This window comes from Mytilus californianus, unplaced genomic scaffold (genome assembly GCF_021869535.1).
Source record: "Mytilus californianus isolate M0D057914Y unplaced genomic scaffold, xbMytCali1.0.p SCAF_7, whole genome shotgun sequence".
Classification (NCBI taxonomy): domain Eukaryota; kingdom Metazoa; phylum Mollusca; class Bivalvia; order Mytilida; family Mytilidae; genus Mytilus; species Mytilus californianus.
Genome location: NW_026262723.1, coordinates 89,704,992 through 89,728,251, shown reverse-complemented (window position 1 = coordinate 89,728,251; position 23,260 = coordinate 89,704,992). Strand labels below are relative to the sequence as shown.

Genomic DNA, 23,260 nt, shown 5'->3' with positions numbered 1-23,260 from the left:
AAATATTTCAGAACATTTGATTTATTTTAATAAATATAGGATTTAAAAACTGAAAGCAAATATGAGCATTACATAACCAGCTGATAATTCTTTTACACAAACGTGATGATGTATCTGATAAAAATCACTCCAATCCTTTTATATATACATGTATAGCAGTGGTCAAGGCTTGTACCATCTCAGGATTTGGTCAACTTATTATTGCACCATATTCAATGAATATACATTTATCGACTAATTGAATATCGGGGTAATCAGATATTTTTTGCTGACATAATTTTTGGGTATCCGATTTGCCGAAGTCTACTGTACAACGGATTAAAATTGTTAAGTTTATAGAAATTATTGTATTATGCAGCAAACTCTGAATTTGTAAGGCATACTCGGGCTAGCAGGTCAGTTTTGATGGGCTGTCAGTTCTTCAAACAGGGCTAGTAAAATCCTGCTACCAATAAGCCCTGGGCTAGTGAGCTGTAACAAAAAATTTTAACCCCTGCATTTCAAATAATTCTGTAATATCTTGTTTTCTAATCATCCAAATGTGATATTATTTTATTTCATAAATTTTTGTAGGTTACTGTGATCTAGGTTATGAGAAGGACAGTAACAATCACTGCACTCCGTGTGGAATAGGATATTACAAAAACAATGATTTTGACAAGTTTGTTAAATGTACACCATGTCCAGTGGACCGTATTACCACATCAATTGGAGCTACATCTATATCACAGTGCACACAAGGTTTGTATGGAGAACTATGCAAGGCTAAGCACACATTATAATTAGATTCTTGACCTTCATGAGATCAGTGATAGGATTAATACCGACCATCAAAGCTTCCATCCTTACATCCATATTTTGGCCATCAGACATTATCTTATAAGTCAAAAATCAGAATTACCTGAATTTTTTGCTTTATATGCTTATTTTTTATGATAATGGTGATGCATATTTTTGTGAATACTTTCTACATAAAGAAATCATATTTCTATGGGTGCCAAGTCATACCGGCATCCACAGAAACAAAGTTGTAGATCAGGAAGCAAAGAATGCCCTGAACAAGCCAATATCAAAATGGGAAATAATATATACTGATTTTAAATCTAATATAAGAGAATATGTTTTTAATATATGGAAAAATGCATGGAGAAAAAGGAACAACAATAAATTGCATGAAATTAAACCAAATATATGCAAACCATTAAACAAATTTATATGCAGGAAAGATCAGTGTTATGTCTACAAGTTTTATTTGTAAAATAGTTTTTCTGCTGATGCGGCATAAAGCAATCACCAATCAATCAATCAATTAATACATTCTACTACATTACCAATATCATTCAATGTTTAAGGTCAAATTTATTAACTTTTCATCACACTCTTTTGTTTTACTATGAACTTGAGAGTATTATTCTCACAAATATAAATCTACAGGGAAAACATGCAAAAGAAATTCTGTACTGAGTTTATTTATTATTACAGTATATTTCATTCCTCTCATGGTCTTAAGGTCAGGTAAGCTATTGTTTTCACTTGGGTGTCCATTGTCATTTGTCATTTAAATTTTTGATACACAGGTAACTGTTCACCTGGATATAAGATAGTCAGAACTGGATGTCAAATCTGTCCGATAGGTACTTACCAAAGTCTCAAATGGCAGGATGAATGTATTCCTTGCCCTCTACATAAATCTACAGTGTCTGCTGGATCTACAGACTACAGTGATTGTATTTGTAAGTAGAAATATATAGAGATTTGTCTGTTTTGTTGTTTCATTTAATATTTGATATTTTAGTTTCCTTTGTAATTTATGTGAACATCAACTGATCCTGTACTTTACCGAGTCAGTTGAAAAAAGTTATTAGACCAATGCTCTTTTAAGACAATATCAAGTGAAATACGAAAAAGGAAAAACATTCTGTTTAAGGAAGGAATAGGATAAAAAATTATCCTAAACAATCTGAAAACTACTGCAGGATTTTCAATTATGAGAAGATCCATAAATATGAAGGTCAAGATTGCCATAAAAAAATCCATCAATATGAACGTGAAGATTGCTACTAAATTTTGTATCCTATGCTTCAAAGTAGCATTTTAATTTTTTTGACCCATCTGACTGATCATCAGCCCTTCCTCTAGTTATATGTGACTATTTAAGTTTTGTTGTTATCCAAAGTAAGGTTCTCCAGTTTAATTAATTGATGATCTCTATCAATGATGAAGGTCAATGTCACAGGTAGTAAAAATATAAGTGTTACAGAAAGGAAGTTTCATGGAAACTTGAGAACTTTTGTTTGAAATCAGATATGATTTTTAGCTCACCTGGCCCAAAGGGCCAAGTGAGCTTTTCTCATCACTTGGCGTCCGTCGTCGTTAACTTTTACAAAAATCTTCTCCTCTGAAACTACATGACCAAATTAAACCAAACTTGGCCACAATCATCATTGGGGTATCTAGTTTAAAAAATGTGTCTGGTGACCCGGCCAACCAACCAAGATGGCCGCCATGGCTAAAAATAGAACATAGGGGTAAAATGTAGATTTTGGCTTATATCTCTGAAACCAAAGCATTTAGAGCAAATCTGACCGGATAAAATTGTTCATTAGGTCAAGATCTATCTGCCCTGAAATTATCAGATGAATCGGACAACCCGTTGTTGGGTTGCTGCCCCTGAATTGGTTATTTTAAGGAAATTTTGCCGTTTTTGGTTATTACCTTGAATATTATTATAGATAGAGATCAACTGTAAACAGCAATAATGTTCAGCAAAGAAAGATCTACAAATAAGTCATCATGACCAAAATGGTCAGTTGACCCCTTAAGGAGTTATTGCCCTTTATAGTCAATTTTTAACCATTTTTCGTAAATTTTTGTAATCTTTTACAAAAATCTTCTCCTCAGAAACTACTAAGACAAGTTTAACCAAACTTGTCCACAATCATCATTAGGGTATCTAGTTTAAAAAATGTGTCCGATGACCCCGCCCGCGAACCAAGATGGCCGACATGGCGAAAAAATAGTACATAGGGTAAAATGCAGTTTTTGGCTCATATCTCTGAAACCAAAGCATTTAGAGCAAATCTAACAAGGATAAAATTGTTCATTAGGTCAAGATCTATCTGCCCTGAAATTTTCAGACCAATCAGGCAACACATTGTTGGGTTGCTGCCCCTGAATTGGTAATTTTAAGAAAATTTTGCAGCTTTTGGTTATTATCTTGAATATTATTATAGATAGAGATAAACTGTAAACAGCAATAATGTACAGCAAAGAAAGATCTACAAATAAGTCAACTTAACCAAAATTGTCAATTGACCCCTTAAGGAGTTATTGCCCTTTATAGTCAATTTTTTACAATTTTCATAAATTTTGTAAATTTTTGTAATTTTTTACAAAATATTTTCCACTGTAACTACTGGGCCAAGTTCATTATAGATAGAGATAATTGTAAGCAGCAAGAATGTTCAGTAAAGTAAGATCTACAAACACATCACCATCACCAAAACACAATTTTGTCATGAATCCATCTGTGTCCTTTGCTTTATATGCACATAGACCAAGGTGAGCGACACAGGCTCTTTAGAGCCTCTAGTTGTTTGGAACTTAGTAAACATGTTCATTGTGAATAGAATTTTTAAAATTTCGCAGTTTACTGAATATGGAAATGTGAAAATGAGAGTGGGGCATTCTGTCCAATGATCTCAATTTCTTGTCATAGTACTGTTTTGCAGTTGTATTTATAAACAAAGAAGTTTGATTTTTGATTATAGTTAGTTGTGATCCTGGATATGAAGATACATTTGGTGGCTGTGTCAAATGTCAGATAGGTTATTATAAATCTGAAAAGAAAGCCAGTAGTTGTACAAAGTGTCCTAAGGGGAAAATTACATCAGATTTTGCAGCCACTAGTTTTCTTGATTGTAATATACGTAAGTTTGATGTTACTTATTTCAAATGTTGATCCTATATTATACGCAAGTTTGATATTACTAATTGCATAATTATGTTGGTCGTATATTATTCGTAAGTTTGATATTACTAATTACACATGTTGGTCCTATATTATACGTAAGTTTGGTATTACTAATTACATATGTTGGTCCTATATTATACGTAAGTTTGATATTACTAATTTCATATGTTGGTCCTATATTATACGTAAGTTTGATATTACTAATTACATATGTTGGTCCTACCGTTAAAAGGCTTGTATAGTCCGCGGTTTTATTCTCCAAAATTGGACCTTCCAGACGGGGTGCGGGCTATAGAGTACAATAAGCAAGAAATAAGAGAAAAAGTTCAATTTCGCGGGCGAGGTGGTTTGTTTACTTTCCGCCATCTTTGTTATTGATATTGTAGAGGGCGCTCTTATGATTTTTCAAACTAATAATTTTAACTCATCCATATTCATAAGTTATTTCTATTCAATATCAAATAAATACTGATAAATTTAAAAACTAAACGCTTCATTACAAATTTCTCGTTTCTTTTCAATGCATTGGTTGAAATAAACTGGTATCTGCTTGATTGAAACGATACAAAAATAGTTAAAAAGACAACCGTAAACCAGCTTACGATTTGTAAACTACAAAACGTAATCGGTTATTGTTCGTTCAGTATTGGCGTTTCATACTGACTAATATGGTCTGTATTAGCTTAAGACCCTTCAAACATTAATGTGTTAGATGCATTAAGGACTGTTTTACATAAGGATGGAACTGTTTTACTTCCAAAGTCGTATTTTAGTGATATCTATCATGTACGGATTTCGACGCTCACTGTTTTTTTTCTTCTTTTACACGTGCTATTCAAACTTCTGGTTTAAACATACACAAGTTTCTAAATTGTTTTTTAAGTGATTTAAACTTATTTTAACAATCATGAAGTGTTCTAGAATCATTTACAAGCAGTTTCAGCTTCTGTTTGATGATGGAAAACAGGTTTTTCCAAGAAAATACCGCAAACGACCGCACACGATTTGAAATTACGGAGTTTCATTAGACCTTTTCTAACAGTTACAAAAAGTTTTTTTACCTGAAATTTCGTGGGGAGAAGGGGGTGCGGACTATGTACCAGTGCAAACTATACAAGCCCGATTACGGTATATTATATGTAAGTTTGGTATTACTAATTATATATGTTGGTCCTATATTATACGTAAGTTTGGTATTACTAATTACATATGTTGGTCCTATATTATACGTAAGTTTGATATTACTAATTACATATGTTGGTCCTATATTATACGTAAGTTTGATATTACTAATTACATATGTTGGTTCTATATTATACGTAAGTTTGATATTACTAATTACATATGTTGGTCCTATATTATACGTAAGTTTGATATTACTAATTACATATGTTGGTCCTATTTTATACGTAAGTTTGATATTACTAATAGACTATTTTCATATTACCGACTTTTGACTCCGGATTATATAATTTGTCGACTGGTTACCTTGGACATCATGGTACTCGGTCAAGTAAGAGCAACCAAAATAAGTAAAATCAAACATATAATCGGTGTAATTTGAGGGGAAAGTTTACTGTTTTCCGATGATTTTGTAGTGAAAAAAAAATGTTAAGCAGGTAATTTTCCCCCAAAATTGTACCAATTGAAAGCTTGGTTTTACTTCTTTAGCTTGCTCTTACCTGACTTAATACCATGATGTCCAAGGTAACCAGTCGACAAATTATATAATCTGGAGTCAAAAGTCGGTAATATGAAAATAGTCTATTACATAAATATGCTGGTCCTATACGTAATTTTAATATGAATAATTACATATGTTGGTCCTATCTATTCTACTAAAATAACCAGGTCCAATTTGTAATCCGGCACAACGTAAAAATGACATATCAAATAATTCAACTTTATATATATCTAATATAGGACAATGGTGTTGATTAAAAATTACACCAATCCAGGCCTTTTTGTTTTCCAAATAATTAATATTACCAGAAATTAACAAGTTTCTGGCCGACGGGTTCAAATAAAAAGAAAGCAGAGAAAACTGTGCACCTTATAATCGCCAACCGTGCTAGACCATCAATGTCGTTAAAAATGAGTGGTCTGTAGGTCTGAACAACATTTGTATCAGATTGGTATTGTTTTTCTGTATTTGTATTTTATCTGACTGTGACAAAAGAATATCTTTTTTTTTTATATCTTTTAGCGGACTGTCCTGCAGGGTATAAACTTGTGAGTAGATGTACCAATTACAACTGTGATAGACAATGTGAAGTTTGTGGATACGATTATTACCAACCATCCACGAGACAACACAATTGTATTTATTGTGGAACTGGATATACTACATTTGACCTACAAAATGCACAGACTAAATTACACTGTAAACGTATGTGTCTTTTGGGACTGTAGTAAAAGGAGTAGGCTCATCGAGGGTCAGCGTTGGCTCAATCCTTGGAATTAAGTTTTATAATGATTGTGATAACCACAGCATGAAAATATGTAATAACAATTCCAATACAAAATCAACAAATTTGGCACATTCCACAAGTGTGGATGTCTTTATTACATTATAATAATGTACTTTTTTAAAAGAAGAATTTTATAATTTTGACTATTTGACAATGAACAATACATGCTCTAAGAAGGTACAGACACAAAATAAAATGTCTTGGGGTTATTAATAATGAATGGAGAGAAACAGTTATTTTTTCTCAGAAGCTACAGATAAGAGCTACCTGAAACTTTGTATCAATTTTCATGAGAACATGCTTTACTGTATGATACTTTTTCAAATTATGCCTCATCAAATTCCTGTTTACCAAATTCTTATTGCAGGGTAATCACTTGTGAACAATATTTCAAAGTTCATCATGTTAATGAAAGCAGCTGTGCACATATTGCATGTATAATTTTGTTTTCAAGTTGATTGTGCCAGTGGGAGTGAGATAAATCCATCAGACCCTCTGTCATGTCGTACATGTGCGATTGGTTACTATAGAGATGGTTCAGATAGAAAGATGAGATCATGCCAGTTATGTCCCTTGGATTTCATCACTTCTGAATTAGGAGCCACTAATATAAATAACTGTATTGTCAGTAAGTTTGATCAAACTTAAATGATATATCAAATGCTTATGTACATTAAGTGTCTTAGTTTTATGAACAATTATAAGACAAATTAGTTGAGTTTGTCATACTAAGGTGAAGAATTTGATGCATTTTTTTTTTAGAATCGACTGAAATTCTTGGATGGATATCTGAAAGTATGCAGAACCATTTTTTTAAGGTTCATGAAGACATTAATTCCATTGCAACATTAAGGTTTCCAACATGACATCATCTCTTTAAATCAAGGTCTTGAAACTTAGTTGGAAACATTTTAATGATTGATTAATAATTCTTATATGATTTGCATATTAGGGAATACGTTTATATGATTGGTCGAGAAGGCTTCCGGTAGTGGCTCTTGAAGTTATTCATTTTTGGATAGACGACATTGAAGGAACTACTTTTTGTAACCAACGTAAAAAAGATGGCAGCGATAATAGCACAAACTGCCTCGATGTTTAAAATATTTATTTTCAATTCTCGTTCATCGTTAAATTATATAATAAACACAAAATATTCATTTGAATGATTTTTTTATCAGATAGCAAATTTCATGGAGTACAGTTTTTTGTGTTTACCAAAAAATATATTCATGGGCCAGGCCAAATCAATGACACTAATATACAATTTACATGTGATAGAGGTTACTAGTGGGGAAATTTAAATTCCTTATCTTAAAAATTATAAGGATTAAAAGCATTTTAAAAGGAATTTATTGGTGTATAAACTGGACCAAGTCACTCACAAACATATCAATAAAGTCCTTCAGACTTTTATTTGTTTATGAGTAACTTGGTGTAGATTATACACCAACAAATTCCTTTAAAAAGGCGTTTAATCCTATAGAATAACATTCACTCCTTAAAAAGTCTATAAAGTCAACCCTGTGAGTGTTGTCCTATTTAGGTAAACTGCAGATGCTTATTTGTTGTCAAAAAAGAAGAATTTTGAGAACTGAGTTTTGTTTTAGCAAGAATTTTAGTAAAAATCAAATTTTTTGAATAGAAATATCATGGATTTTCTTATTTTGAAATTTTCTTATTTGTCCCCCATCTTTTTCTAGATTATGTTTTAATAAAATGATTAGAGATTTAAGTCTGATTTACATTATATTTTAATGAAAATGATTTGAATTCAAAACTTTTTACCAATTTTTGGAACTAGCTCTTAGATGGAGCCAATTCACCAAATAATTTTGGGATTTTTATTTTTATCTTATTTTGAATCGGAAATAAAAATCAAGGTGAAATCTTTTGTATATAAACAATTCTTATATTTTAAGGAAACTGTACACAGCCTGGCACATACAGAAACTCTGTCAATAATAGATGTACACCCTGCCCAGTGGGAACATATAACCACCTTAAATGGCAAGACTCTTGTACACCATGCCCTGATGGGTATACGACAGCCACCACTGGGTCGACTAATGTCAGTATCTGTATCCGTAAGTATGCAGTACAAAGTGAAATGGCTAGAGTTTGCCATTGTAACTAATATGTCCATTGAGGCAAGTAGATTGTAAGAATTGCTGTTGATTCATTTAGTTTGGAGAATACCAATATTTGTGGATTGAGGAAAAATGTATTTTGTGGATATTTGATTTCCTAGTTTTGCTTAAGTTTCCATACAAGACTATAGAAAATTTGTGCTTTGTTGAACATTATGATTTGTAGTTTAACGATAGCCATGAAATCCATGAAATTGGTATCCAACAAATAATAATGAATTCACAGTAACTTATTTAGTGAAACAGTAATATTATATCATACAATCCCTTATAAAGGGAAACACATCAATTTTAGTCACACACTTTTCACAGCGTAATAATGACACAACACAATCTGCTAATAGGTATACCTCATCAGCTGAGTGGGTTTATGCCTGGGTATTTAGTATAAACTGTGTATAGAATGATAGACTTCATACACATTATACTCAATATACAACCTATGAATTTCAAGATGGTTATATATGTTTTCTTAAGAATTTATGAATGGTTTTGGGAGTACAACATATGGTGTCAGTGTTCTCCCCAGGATTTTTTGATAGCGCTGTGGTAAGCGCGTGATTTTCGACTATTCTCAGTAACTTTGTCGCGGCGCACGGTTCGTTTGTAATGGGTTTGTTATGATGTTTTTATAGAACATGCTGCTGATGTTTGCTCTTGTAATGTTGTTCTGATGGAAGTTACCCCTTTGTTTGTAAATGTTAATGTTTGAAAATAGATTCTTTTTTCATCTCCATTGTGAATTCAGATAATCAAACAAAAATAAGTTATTCATTATCATGATTTAACTGTAGCATACATTAACCATTCTCTTTATCCGTGTACAAAACCCAAGGAAAAGTATTTTTCCATGAAGGGTCAACACCAGACTGGCGATGTGAAGATTTCTTAATAGGTGATGCTGTACAAGTAGAACATGTAGGACCCACAACCACGTCATTGTCAGTTTCTGTGTTGGGTTTTGTAACCTACTGGAGCAGTGTACTATTAACATTACGACTTTTGACAGGAGTTGACATTTTGAAACATTATGATTTCTCATTTTTATGATCACCATTTTATTACATTCGTATGGCTTCACCACAGGCACTTGTTTCTATCCATGGGAAGATGCGTTGATAGTGGATCTTCCCATGGATAGAAACAAGTGCCTGTGGGCTTCACCCTAGTCCAAATAATTATGACGTCTTGCAATGCTATTTTAATTTTTTTTCTGTGACGCCTTCCTGCGACGTCATAACGCTGAAGCCATTTTTTACGTCTGGACTTTGAGAACCAATTTTGGCATCTCCTGTTAGATTATTGATTCAAAATATTTCCAGAAATATCCAAAAGAAATGATAAAATAAGATACCATTCCATTTGAGGTGAGCAAATATTTACTTTAATTTCAAAATGGTTTCCCAGAATTTCCAAAATACGTCACTTCCAGAGAGTATAAAATATAAAAATCGTTAAAATTTGAAGGACCTGAATTTCCGAATAATACAAATCGAACGTTCCGGAAATTCGGGTCCATCAAATTTTATCAATTTTGATATTCTATACTCTCTGGAAGTGACGTATTTTGGAAATTCTGGGAAACCATTTTGAAATTAAAGTAAATATTTGCTCACCTCAAATGGAATGGTATCTTATTTTATCATTTCTTTTAGATATTTCTGGAAATATTTTGAATCAATAAGCACAAAAAAGGTAAGATTTTGTAACTATGCAAAAATTTCTAGCCAGCAATGAAGATTTCATGCCAAAATTGGGTCTCAAAGATCCCCCCAAAATTCTCTCTCAAAGTTCAGACGTAAAAAATGGCTTCAGCATTATGACGTCGTAGGAAGGCGTCGCAGAAAAAATTTAAATAACCTTGCAAGACTTCATAATTATTTGGACTAGCTTCACCCATAGTGGACAAAGTGATTTTTTTTTCTCAAGTCTAGTATCGGCTTGGGGTTTGTTTTTCTAATCATATCCTAATTGTTTTCAAATGGTAAAATTTATTACTGTAGTATTGCTGATTAAACAATTATTAGTTCGATTAGGAGATAATACTTCAAAGTCCAAAGACTTGCACATTGAAGCCAATTTGATCGTTGTTTAAAATAATTGTTTGATCAAAACTAGTAAAACAAGTTTGTGAGTGTTGTTGGTAAATGTGGTCCATTTATTTCATCTTATTCCATACATATTGGCTTCTTTATATTCTTTTTAAATAAAAAAATGGATGATAATGTTGATTTCTTCGTTTATTTTGATTTTGCAAAGACGCCATTTTTTAAAATTTATTAAACTGGTCCCGTGATGTTACATTATACAAAGCAAATAACGCAATCAGAAATAGTAAACCAGACGATCACGTGATCAAAGCAAAATATAAGCGGGAAATTTAAAAAAAAAATAAAATAAAAAAAAATATAGTGACGCAATTGATTTGGATAGCGCTGCGCTCAGTTCAATAGAACAGCAGAGAATTGCGATAGCGCTGAATACTGCAGCACTAAAACAGCCTGGGAGAACACTGGGTGTGGATGTGTGTCAGTTGTTGATAACTAGTTTTTACATATGTTTTGTTTGTATGCTGGTTTGCTGTCACTTTGAAATTCTTCTGAGAAACTAGACATTGAATTATCTTGAATTCAAGATTAAATGATTACACTCTGTCTGTTTTGTATCTTATTTTTAATCCTGATAGTTTCTGAATGTTTTCAAATTGAAATGAATTTTTACCTTTAAACATGGTTTAAACTTGTAAATGGGAGGAAGGGTAAATGTTGTACCCATAAACCGGAACAAGGATTAAACTTGTAAATGGGAGGAAGGGTTAATGTCTAATACCTATAAACAAGGTTTAAACTAGTAAACAGGAGGATAGGTCAATGTCTCATCCATCAACCAGGTTTAAGCTTATGAAGGGGATGAAGGGTAAATGTTTCATATGTCATACAACTTTGGAGAAAATGAGACATACCTAGAAAAACATCTCTGACCAAATAATGACAACTTATTTGTATGGTTAAAAGAATTGCCACATATTTATAAACGCATTTCTTCTTTTAACATTGCAATAATACTTAAAAAAAAAACAAATTAAAAGCAGACTTTCAGACTGATAGAAACCAGGGTATAATTAATTTTGAAATGTTACCATATATATGATAGTTGCCAATGAACTTTAAACACCCCTGATTTAGTTGTTGGTTCGAATGATGATTTGAGTGTCATAACGTACCCAGTATATAAACTTTCAGGTGATTGTCCATCTGGTTATGATCATGATGGTTCAGTCTGTCGTCCTTGTCCTGTCGGAAAGTACAGAGATAAAGACAAGAGTGGATTAAGCTGTCGAACCTGTCCAAATGGATATACTACTGCTAAGACTGGATCTATATCATCATCCATGTGTAACCAATGTAAGTATATAGACCCAAGTTTCTATGCTGTCAAAAGTGATAACACTTCTCTGGTCTAACATTGCTAGAAATATAACACTACAATTTTTTATAAAGATACAAAACTGATTACACTTCCGGGCTCTAAACTTATTAGAGTGATTACAATACATGATTTCTTCATACCAAAGTGATTACACTATTACGGTCTAAAAACACCAAGCTGATTACACTACAACGGTCTAAAGACACCAAAGTGATTCACTACTAAGGTCTAAAGATATCAAAGCGATTAAACTTCAGTGGTCTAAAGATATCAAAGCGATACACTGCTATGGTAAAAAAGTTCTTTAAGTAATTACACTAGTTTAGTATAAAGTTAACAGATTGATTACACTACTATGGTCTCAAGATACAAAAGTAATTACACCAAAGATACCAAAATGATTGCACTAGTATGGTCTGATGATACAAAATGGATTACACTAGGGATTCTAAAGATACCAAAAAGATTCATTCCACTTCTATGGCCAAAATTATCACACTAGTACAGTCTAAAGACCTGCCAACTATCCCGATTTATGGGGGATATCCCCAATGAGAGGTGGTGACCTGAATTTTTAGATTTTTTATTTTATAAACTGAACACCTCAAAACAGGCATTATAAAGAGTTAAAGGGGTATTTAAGCACATACATACTCATTCAAACAATATAGTAGTAGATTAAAAACACTTATGACAATATAAGAGGATCATAAGTTCCTCTTGCGCTCAAAATCCCCCATGGAGATTTTGAAAAGTTGGCAGGTATGGTATCAAAATGATTTCACTTGTGTGGTGTAAAAATTCCAAAGTGATTCCACTACTATGGCCTAAAAATAGCAAAGCCATTACACCAGTATGATCCAAAGATACCAAAGTGATTCCACTACTATGGCCTAAAGATAGCAAAGTTATTACACCAGTATGATCCAAAGATACCAAAGTGATTCCACTACTATGGCCTAAAGATAGCAAGGTTATCACACCAGTTTGATCCAAAGATACCAAAGTGATTCCACTACTATGGCCTAAAGATAGCAAAGTTATTACACCAGTATAATCCAAAGATACCAAAGTGATAACATTAGAATGGTCTAAAGATAGCAAAGTTATTACACCAGTATGATCCAAAGATACCAAAGTGATTCCACTACTATGGCCTAAAGATAGCAAAGTTATTACACCAGTATGATCCAAAGATACCAAAGTGATTCCACTACTATGGCCTAAAGATAGCAAAGTTATTACACCAGTATAATCCAAAGATACCAAAGTGATAACATTAGAATGGTCTAAAGATAGCAAAGTTATTACACCAGTATGATTCAAAGATACCAAAGTGATTCCACTACTATGGCCTAAAGATAGCAAAGTTATTACACCAGTATAATCCAAAGATACCAAAGTGATAACATTAGAATGGTCTAAAGATAGCAAAGTTATTACACCAGTATGATCCAAAGATACCAAAGTGATTCCACTACTATGGCCTAAAGATAGCAAAGTTATTACACCAGTATGATCCAAAGATACCAAAGTGATAACATTAGAATGGTCTTAAGATAGCAAAGTAATTAAACTTTAACGGTATGAAGATACCAGAATGATTACATTTGTTATGGTCTAAAGATATCAAAGTGATCACACTAAAATTACTAGAGTTGCTGTCTCATTGTAATATAACCCACATTTCTTTTTATTCATAGACACAAATGTTTACTTTGAGAATATGCTTTTTTAATTCAAAATTTGCTCTCATTATTTTTCCATTAACTCATTGAATATAAAATATGTTATTTCAGCTCCTTGCAACTTAGGAGAATATCTGAACACTGGAACAAATAAATGTGTAAAATGTAAATTGCATCATTACCAAGACAATACCGGAGGATTTAATTGTAAGCTGTGTCCTAATGGCAAATATACAGAACAAATTGGAAGTGTTAGCCTAGGTGCTTGTAAGAGTAAGTAATTCATACATAAAATATTGGTAGTGTAAGGCAATGAACCCTAAAATATTTAGGGATTATTTTAATTGTTTTATATCTTCCCACAAAGATGGCTGGGTCATACAGATTTATATTTGTACCATGTCTAAGCATATTCTATGAGATTAAATTTCAACTGTCATCCTGAAACTAGAATTATCTCATCTATACATTTCTAGGAATATCATTGGTTAAAAGCGATTCTTGGAGACTGTGTATATTTAATATGGGGTTAGTAGGCGTGGTTTATATTAATACACGGTTAGTAGTGGTGTTGCGTCCTTTATAAAAACAACACGATGTTGAGGAAAAATCTGAAACCTTTCGCCCAGACAACAGACGAAGAAATTGATGATGAACGTTTGAAATAAATGCAGAAAACACATTAAACAACATTGAAATAGGAGGTATTGAAACAATGTGGTTTGAAGTAAAACCAGATTATAAAAAATCATTTTTTTCAGGTCATACCTAAGTAATAGAACACAGCAAGTAAACATTTGCAATGTTAATTCTGATAAAAAAAGATGTGAAATTTGGTGTCCCCCAAGGATCTATACTAGCTCTTCTATTTTTTGTCTTATTTATAAATGACCTTCCCCTTTGCATTAAAAATTGTAAAACAGACTTGTATGCTGATGATACTACTCTTCATAAATCCGGGAAAAACATAGAAAATTTACATCATGATGTACAAGATGATATATGCAGAGTTGAAGAATGGTGCAAAATGAATAATATGTTCATCAATACTAAAAAAACAAAATGTTTGGTTACTGGAACAAGTCAGAAGTTATCAACTCAATCTTTTCAACCAAATTTACAAATCAATTCAGAAACACTACAAAATTCATCATGTGAAAAATTATTAGGTGTTAAAATTGACAGCATACTTAGCTGGACAAATCAAATTGATCAAAGGAGAAGGGGCTATAATGGCCAATATTGGCCTCAATTTCGAGAATTTTTCAAATTCTACTTATTCGTATGTGTATGGCTTTCTTTTTGCGTTGGACATATTCATTTTATGAAAAAAATGTTTTTTTGTAGTTATGACGTCACAATGCTGTGTTTTGACATCACTTCACGTGCATATTTGCTGGCTTTTCGCAATTTTCTAGTCATTTTCACTAAGTTTTTTTACGAAAAAAAGTACCAGCGCATTCTTGCCCCAACAAAATATTTTGTCAGAGCAATAATATCAACAAAAAGCATCTTATGTTGAAATATTTTCATGGGGCAAAGCTGCGCTCATACTGAATTTCAATTAAAAACTTGCTCAAACGGGCATCAAAAATTTAAAATTATCGTCCGTTTTTCATATATACCGGTACGCAAATTTTGTCAGACAAAGAGTTGACCAGGAACAGATGTATTTTTTTAACAGAATTTTTTGTCAATGGTTGATAACAATAAAGTTTGGCTATAGATAGTAAATAACAAAGTGTTTGTCTTCATTTTTTTGGGTATATATATATATAACATAGCCTCTCAAGCATATCCTGGCCCTTGCGTATATTTGTTGTAAACGATTACGGAACTGACGCACGGAATTTTACTAGAGCTGTTGTTAAGAAGCTTTTTATAGCGGAATAGAAATCAGCGTATCATTCGTTAAATACTTGATATTACCAGACAGAATTGAAAGAACTTAATATAATTTAAAAGATGTGATCATATTTTTGAAAATGGTGGAATTCGTATCTCGTGAAAGGTAAGTTATGCATAAACTACAGCATGAACATGTCACGTAAAAAGTTCTTCCATCTTTTCATATAATTATCTCTAAGAAAAATCGAAATAAAAACAAAATTTTAATTATATGATTTATTTTCTATTAATTGCTTCAAAGTTATTCAAAATTAAGTATTTAAAACGGAACACAGATTACTAAACACGTATAAAATTCCACGGCACAGTAGACGAAAACTTCATTTTCATTTTGCACGTCTGCATGGTCTGTTTGGTATAAAACAAAAATAATTTAGACCATGACATAATCAACAATTATGAAATGGCCATATCAATGATATAAACAATTTAGTTGAATCGTAAATAAGTAGTAAAGAAATGAAAACGAAATAATATTGTTCCGTCCGTTTATGAATCAAAATGATAAATATGAGTTATTAACGTCATGTAGTTGATGTGGCAGTGTGGTTCATATCGCCTACACGCTACGTTAGTAAGAAAAGGATTTACGTTCGAGTCTCATCTTGACCAATTTTTTTTTTTTCATCGTTTCGTAATTTTTTACATTTGTCGTTTTAAATCATATTATCATTTATCAATAATTTTGTAAAGACACCTTAAACAACAAAAAATTAAAAAAAAAGATAAATAAAAGTATATACCCGAACTTTGTTAATTGTTAATTCTCAAGCTACATGTACTATAGTATCATTATCGACAGATTTGCACGTGTTTTACTCATGAAGAAATGGTATATGTGCTAAAGAGGAAAGTTCCTTCTGTTGACTTTCATGATAGATATAAAAAAAAGAAACAAAATCAACATGCACCAATATATATAAAGACATGATTTTTTTTTTTTTTTTGATTTTTAGACATAAATGGATTCTGCAGACAGTGGACCTAAATTATTACATGATAATTTCCTTGTAGAATTAAAAATGAGTAAGTATCTATATAGTTTTATGCAATCGATTATTTGATACTGAGTGCAGAAGATTAATAGTTCAATTAGAAGCATTGCGAAACCAGATTTAAAATTAGATATTTATGCGCAGCATCCAGAAGTAAAAGTATAAAATATGGATTACATTATGTTATAGTCTGAAAATGTATGAAATATTTGCCACTGGATGTCAATACATTCATTTAATATTCATATAACCAAATACATCGATGAATTTGACAACTTAGAATGTTATTTCTACTATGGAAAATCTTATGAAAATTTCATGTGATGCACTGGCTTGCATAATCTACGCTATTAAGAAGAGTGACAGACAGAGTTTCATCTTCAAAGGAATTTATTATATTTGATCTAAATTTTGTGTTATGTGAATAACAAACATCAAACATAAAACCTCAACATGACTGTTACTTAAAAAAGCAATTTATGCTGAACAGTCATTACAGTGCCGGGCTTGTCTTATGTCGAAAATGTTCTGGTATTCTCTGTAGTTGGTTTGCTGTCTTATTTATTCGCCTCCCCATTTAATATGGCTATTCTGCACAACACATTGTAAAATGTATTCCGCCTATATTCATAAACGGTTATTTCTATTCTCTTCTTTACAATAATAATCATTAAATTTAATCATGTTATTTCACCAATATTCTTTTAGCACAGGCTAACGTTAGATTTTGCAATACAGTTAACACATATATATTTAACAAAAACAGATTGCAATGAAATTGTTTAGGAGTTGAATAGATTTTGCAATTGAATGTACCAAATATTATTTGTATCCTCTTATGTTGTTTTTTTTTCAGAATGGACAACATAAGAAAGGGACGAAAAGATTTTAAATGTATATTGTGTGAAAAAAGAACAAAACCTGGAAAAAGAAGACCTTTGTGTGGAGAAGCAAATAAAAATCTGCGCAATTTTCTCAGTAAGAGTTTCCTTGTTTTACCTAATGATGATGACGTTATATGTGATACTTGTCGACGGAAATACTACAGAGAAGAGCAAGCACAAGTAAATACACCAACTGTTCTTACAACTGATACAAATACAAATGATCCTGATTTTATGCCACCATCCGCACCTAAAAGAGCAAAATTAAGTTCTCCTTTATCAATATCGCTTCCTATTTCTTCAACAATTAAAGGTCATGCACAATGTTGTCTTTGCAAAAAGCGTGGTCCAAAACTTATGGTTGTTCCCCAAGAAGCACGATTTAACACATTTTTGGAAAAGAATATAATTATTCCTGCCGGATCACGTTGCTGTCCTCGTCATTTATGTACTGAAGGTTTTACAAAAGAAGCTAACGAAGACATAACAAGTGTGTATACTGTTTCTGACTTCAATCGCAGCGGACTACTTGAATTGATCGATACAATTAGAGAACATGCTTTAAAAAATAAAAACGCTAGAATTGACTTTGATAAATCTTCTTCTTTAAATGACACAGATTTTCGAAATTTGACTGGCTTAACAATAACTGATTTTGAAGACTTATGTTCTCACATTCCAAACTCATCTATAAGAGATACTCGAGTACGAAGCATGAGAACATGCATTGGTATATTTTTGACCAAACTTCGTTCGGGGATGTCTAATAAGATATTAGCAACTTTGTTTAATATAAGCAAAGATTCTATCAGGAAAGCTATATCATCCGCAAGAGATGCAGTTAAACAGCACTTTACACCAAAATATTTAGGTTTTGATCATGTATCCAGAGAAAGTGTTATACAAAACCACACTCGTCCACTGGCACAAACACTATTTGGTGATATCACAAACACAACTGCTATACTCGTAATTGATGGTACTTATATTTACATACAAAAGAGTGGACAATTTAAATTTCAACGTAGTACATATAGCATGCACAAATACCGCAACCTGATTAAGCCAATGATGTTTGTAACTACTACTGGATACATTGTAAGTGTGATTGGACCCTACCTTTGTAACAGCAAAAACAATGATGCCAAAATTTTGAACTCAATTTTTAAAAATAACTTGGAGAAAATTAAGGAATGGTTTGAAACAAATGATGTTGTTGTGGTTGATCGGGGATTTCGGGACAGTATCGACCTTTTAGAAGAATTTGGTATTCAAATTAAAATGCCAAGCTTTCTCAAACGTAACGAGAAGCAACTTTCGGTTGAAGATGGTAACACAACACGTCTAGTAACAAAGGTCCGCTGGGTTGTTGAGTCCGTTAATGGTAGAATCAAGCAGTGGCGATTGCTTGACAAAGTACTACCCAATTCCCTTATACCGTATGCTGGTGAATATACACGTTTTGTCAGTGCCATATGTAATAAGTATAGACCACCACTTAATTCTGGTAATGAAACTGAAGACCTTCTCTTAGGTACAAAAATGCTTCACATGTCAAAGAAGAAAAATGAGCTCATGGAACGAGTATCAAATGAAAACTTGCATTCCAGAAGTGGTAGGTGGCAAAAAATAGACGGCAACGATTCAGTTGAAGATTTTCCGAAGCTATCGGAGGAGGACATCAGGGACATAACGCTCGGTGTATACCAGCTTAAACTAGCTAAGAGTTATACTGAGGAACATTTAGAAAATGACGAATACTATGAAGTCATGCAACAGGGACATCAACTCATTAGGGTTAGAATGGCAAGTAGGCATACAAGCAGCAAATCGCATAATCTATGGATTACATACGATGACTGCTGCATAAAGGCTTGGTACTGTACTTGCAAGGCCGGAGCTCGAATTGTTGGCACTTGTAGTCATATTTCCTCAGTGATATGGTTTCTCAGTTTTTACCGGCATCAAAGTTGCAAAGGAAATCAAGCAAAGCAATGGAGGGACTATGTCCATGATGCTAATCAGCCTGAAGTCATTGATGATAGTGACAGTGAACCTGAGGAGTAAACATTAAACATTTGTATTCTATACTGAACAATTACTTGGCCATATAGGGCATATCGTATAATGTCAATTTTGTTTTGTATGTCATTGTTGGAAATGAAACTGACGTACGTCGGTATCAGGGTACCACTATGTGGAATATTACCAACAACTGTCAATTTTATAGAAAAGAACAGCAGTTAAAGTGTTTTTGCCTGATATATACATGTACTTCCTTTAACATTTCTAAAGCAAAAAACAAATGTCAAATATGATGGCTTGACTGAGATTTTTCTAAATTTTTTAATGGTGATACTTAAGAAGTTTTTTCATTATATTTAATATTCAATCATGCTTAATTTCAGTACGGAAAATCTTAAACAACAATTGAAATGATTTCAATTCAAGTTTCATGTGTATCTGCAGATGTCGAATATAGAAGGGAAGACATTTATTGCAATAGTTAAATTGGTAAATTCGAACAAATTGTTACACCAAACTGGCATAATTATTATTGATAGCATAATACCTGAATTTGTGATAACTGTTGTTTAAAAAAAAAATCATAATCATTGTCTAGTAAGACGAGTTTCTTAATCAACAGTTTTGTTGATCTGATATACTATCTCCTGATGTAGCACTTGTAACCTTGGCAACATTTAAAAAAAGAAGGTTGAGGTAATAAAAAAATGGGGTGGGGGTGGGGGTGGGGTAGGGGGATGCACATTATATTTTTTAATTTGATATGAAGAACATGTGAAAAGTTAATAAAGATAAACGTGCTAAGAATATTTCAGTTTTAAGAAGGTTGAGAAATTGTTGAAATGTATAGTTTATGAAATTGCGAACTTTATTCATATATTATCTCTATACTTAGTACTGTACGATTTAAATGTTATACCTTCTTTTTGTTTTTATCAACAGGCTACATAAAAGTACACACAATACTCATTTTGGTTATTCAAGGTAAAAGAATACACAAACAATACTTGTTGATTCTCTCTTGTGAAAAAAATTCTGTAATTTAGTCATACATAGAACAAAATTTTAACTTTGTTGTTACCATAGCAACTATATTACTGATATTAAATAGTTAAACTTTATATCAATTTTGTTCTTCATTGTATAAATACAATGTTACACTAGTAATAATGTATTCACGTTGATTATTTAAGGTTTAATCTGTTGTAAAAAGTACACAATTCATAAAAAAAGGATAAAATATGCAAAAAGCTGATATTTTAGCTTAGTCGGCATACCATTTTTATGACGTCATAACAAGAAAACGGCAAAAGATAACTATTAAATCCTTGGTGTTTTATAAGCTCCATATCATAGATATCAATTGAAAGAAATATCAATAGATTTGGAAGTGGGGCCAATTTTGCCCCTTAGAGCCCCCTCTCCTTTGTGCTAGCATTTCATCAAGAATATAACTTCTTTCTAAATTAAAGAAATTTTAGATATTTTAAAATGCCAGGAAAGCATATTATAACGGGTATATTCTGCCGCTCATCGATTACTGCTGTATTGTTTGGGGAGAATGTAAAAATGAAGGGATAATAAGAATATTAAAACTTCAAAAAAGAGCAGCAAGATTAATTCTTGTTGCAGACCCTTTATCCCCATCAGCCCCTTATTTAAAGAACTTGGATGGATGACAGTAGAAAATAGAATCAAATACCACAAATACTGCTATATAAATGTATGCGGAAAGAAGTACCACAGTACCTACTTCAAAAGTTTCAACTTATATCTGTTCATAATCCTTATGCTTTAAGGTGTGTTACTCAAGGTAATTTGATAGTTCCTAAGCCAAAAACTGAACTGTTTAAAAAATCTTTTGCTTATTCTGGATCAGTTTTATGGAACGGACTACTATATGAAATGCGTAAAGTGCAAAACACTTTTTGTTTTAAACAAATTATAAAACGATACTTGAGGCAGTGCCAATATTCAGTCTTGAAATGATTGCAACTATTACTTTTTTAGAATGTATGATTTTGATTTGTAGATAATATCTATTTACTACATGAACTCTGTAACTGTTTTATATGTTCTAATGGTACATGTACACTGAACTATCATGACTATACGATGGTGAACGGACTATGTGTTAATATGTTGTATGTTTGCTTTATTTTTTTACTTGTATTGTATATGAGGGCCTCAGGGAAGATTAGTAATTGTAACTAACTGTGTTTACCCTCTTTAAATAAAGAATTTATTATTATTATTATTATTATTATTAAAAGCTAACAAGTTGTTACTGTTGGCATTTGTTTTTGGATAGACCAATGGAAGTAGGTTCTTTATATTGAAGACTTGATCACTTTGATAGGCCACTAGTCAAATGCCACATGTTAAGATAGTCGGTAAGATAAATTTGTTACACAGTGTGCTAGTGACCTAATTAAATATTTATATATGGGGTCAGTAAATTCCACCCCATATATACCGTATTAGGTCACTAGCACACTGTGTAACTAATAAAACAAGATGCAATGATGGAATAACAATATAAGGTTGGATGCCCTTGGTAAAAACATTATCTAGGTAGGGAAAATGTAAGTATAATGGAAAGGATCTGCTATGGAAATGAATATTGTAAACCAACTAATTTTCTTGAGCAATTTATTTTCATGATTCATGAGTAGAAAAATAACGTGAATATTACTTGTCGCAAATATGTAAAACTGGTATCTTTCCTTATTTAACTACAAGTAAATTTGAAAAACGTGAAATTATATTGCTGTGAAATGGGCTAGGAAGGGATAAACGAGAAAGTATCCGCGAAAATAAGTTGGTTTAATGAATAATTTATTTATCTTATTGATTAATAGACCAAGTATTTGGTAATGGTTTTAAATATGTTGATTGACTGTAGAGTCCACCATATTTTGATTATTTAGGTTACTGTGATGATAAGACGAAGAATAACTGTACTGCCACCTCAATTTGTCAAGACAATGTAGTTGGTGGATTTATCTGTGTGTGTATCACTGATCATGTAAAACAAAAGGGTGTATGTAAACGTAAGTTAAAATTTTTGTATTTAAATCTTACAACCCTGTCAACAAATGTGAAAGGGACACAACTGCTGCTTTAACATTCTCAAATATGCTGAAAAGCACTTCAGATGCAGGAAATTTATAGGTGTTATTTTCTTTTTGTAAGATTCTATTCCTAGGACTGATTATATTCTGTTTTGAGCTTGATAATGCAGAGTTTGACTGTAGATGTTATTTCTTTATTGCTGATATTTTGTATAAAGACAGAAATTTCATAATAACATTTTGTAAAGAGATAAAAAAAAAAATCTGATAATGCCCATTTTGTTGGAAATTAGCTGCGGAACCGTAGATCTAAGGTCCTTATGATATTTTTTAACAATTTGCAGACCATAGAGCTACAGATTTTTCCTATTTCAAAACATTTAAAATGCGACCCAGGGTCATGTTGCACTTATTTCCAAAAATTGTTTATCGCCTGTGCATAGCTTGTCAATGTATATAGTTTGTTTCAACCCAAACAAAATAGGCGGAGACATATATACAAAAGGAAACAATGAGAAAATTGTGTCTAGGAATTGAATATTCAAACATAAATAGGTAAGTCATACCAAAGAAAAATATCTAATGAAATGAACTATATACATTGACAAGAAATGCACTGGTGATAAAAAATAAAAATTTTGGAAATAAGTGCAACCTGAACCT

The 23,260-nt window shown here is 32.1% G+C and overlaps 1 protein-coding gene across 1 annotated transcript in view; it reads left to right on the top strand.

Moving 5' to 3' along the window:
- Positions 1-23,260, top strand: part of LOC127709553 (uncharacterized) — a 112,549-nt gene that overhangs the window by 66,905 nt on the left and 22,384 nt on the right. The window contains exons 37-45 of the mRNA XM_052215159.1: positions 574-741; positions 1,578-1,733; positions 3,771-3,929; positions 6,180-6,362; positions 6,899-7,072; positions 8,367-8,531; positions 11,837-11,998; positions 13,823-13,984; positions 22,454-22,576. Of these exons, the coding sequence (XP_052071119.1) occupies positions 574-741; positions 1,578-1,733; positions 3,771-3,929; positions 6,180-6,362; positions 6,899-7,072; positions 8,367-8,531; positions 11,837-11,998; positions 13,823-13,984; positions 22,454-22,576 (1,452 nt within the window). The remainder of the gene's footprint in view (positions 1-573; positions 742-1,577; positions 1,734-3,770; positions 3,930-6,179; positions 6,363-6,898; positions 7,073-8,366; positions 8,532-11,836; positions 11,999-13,822; positions 13,985-22,453; positions 22,577-23,260) is intronic.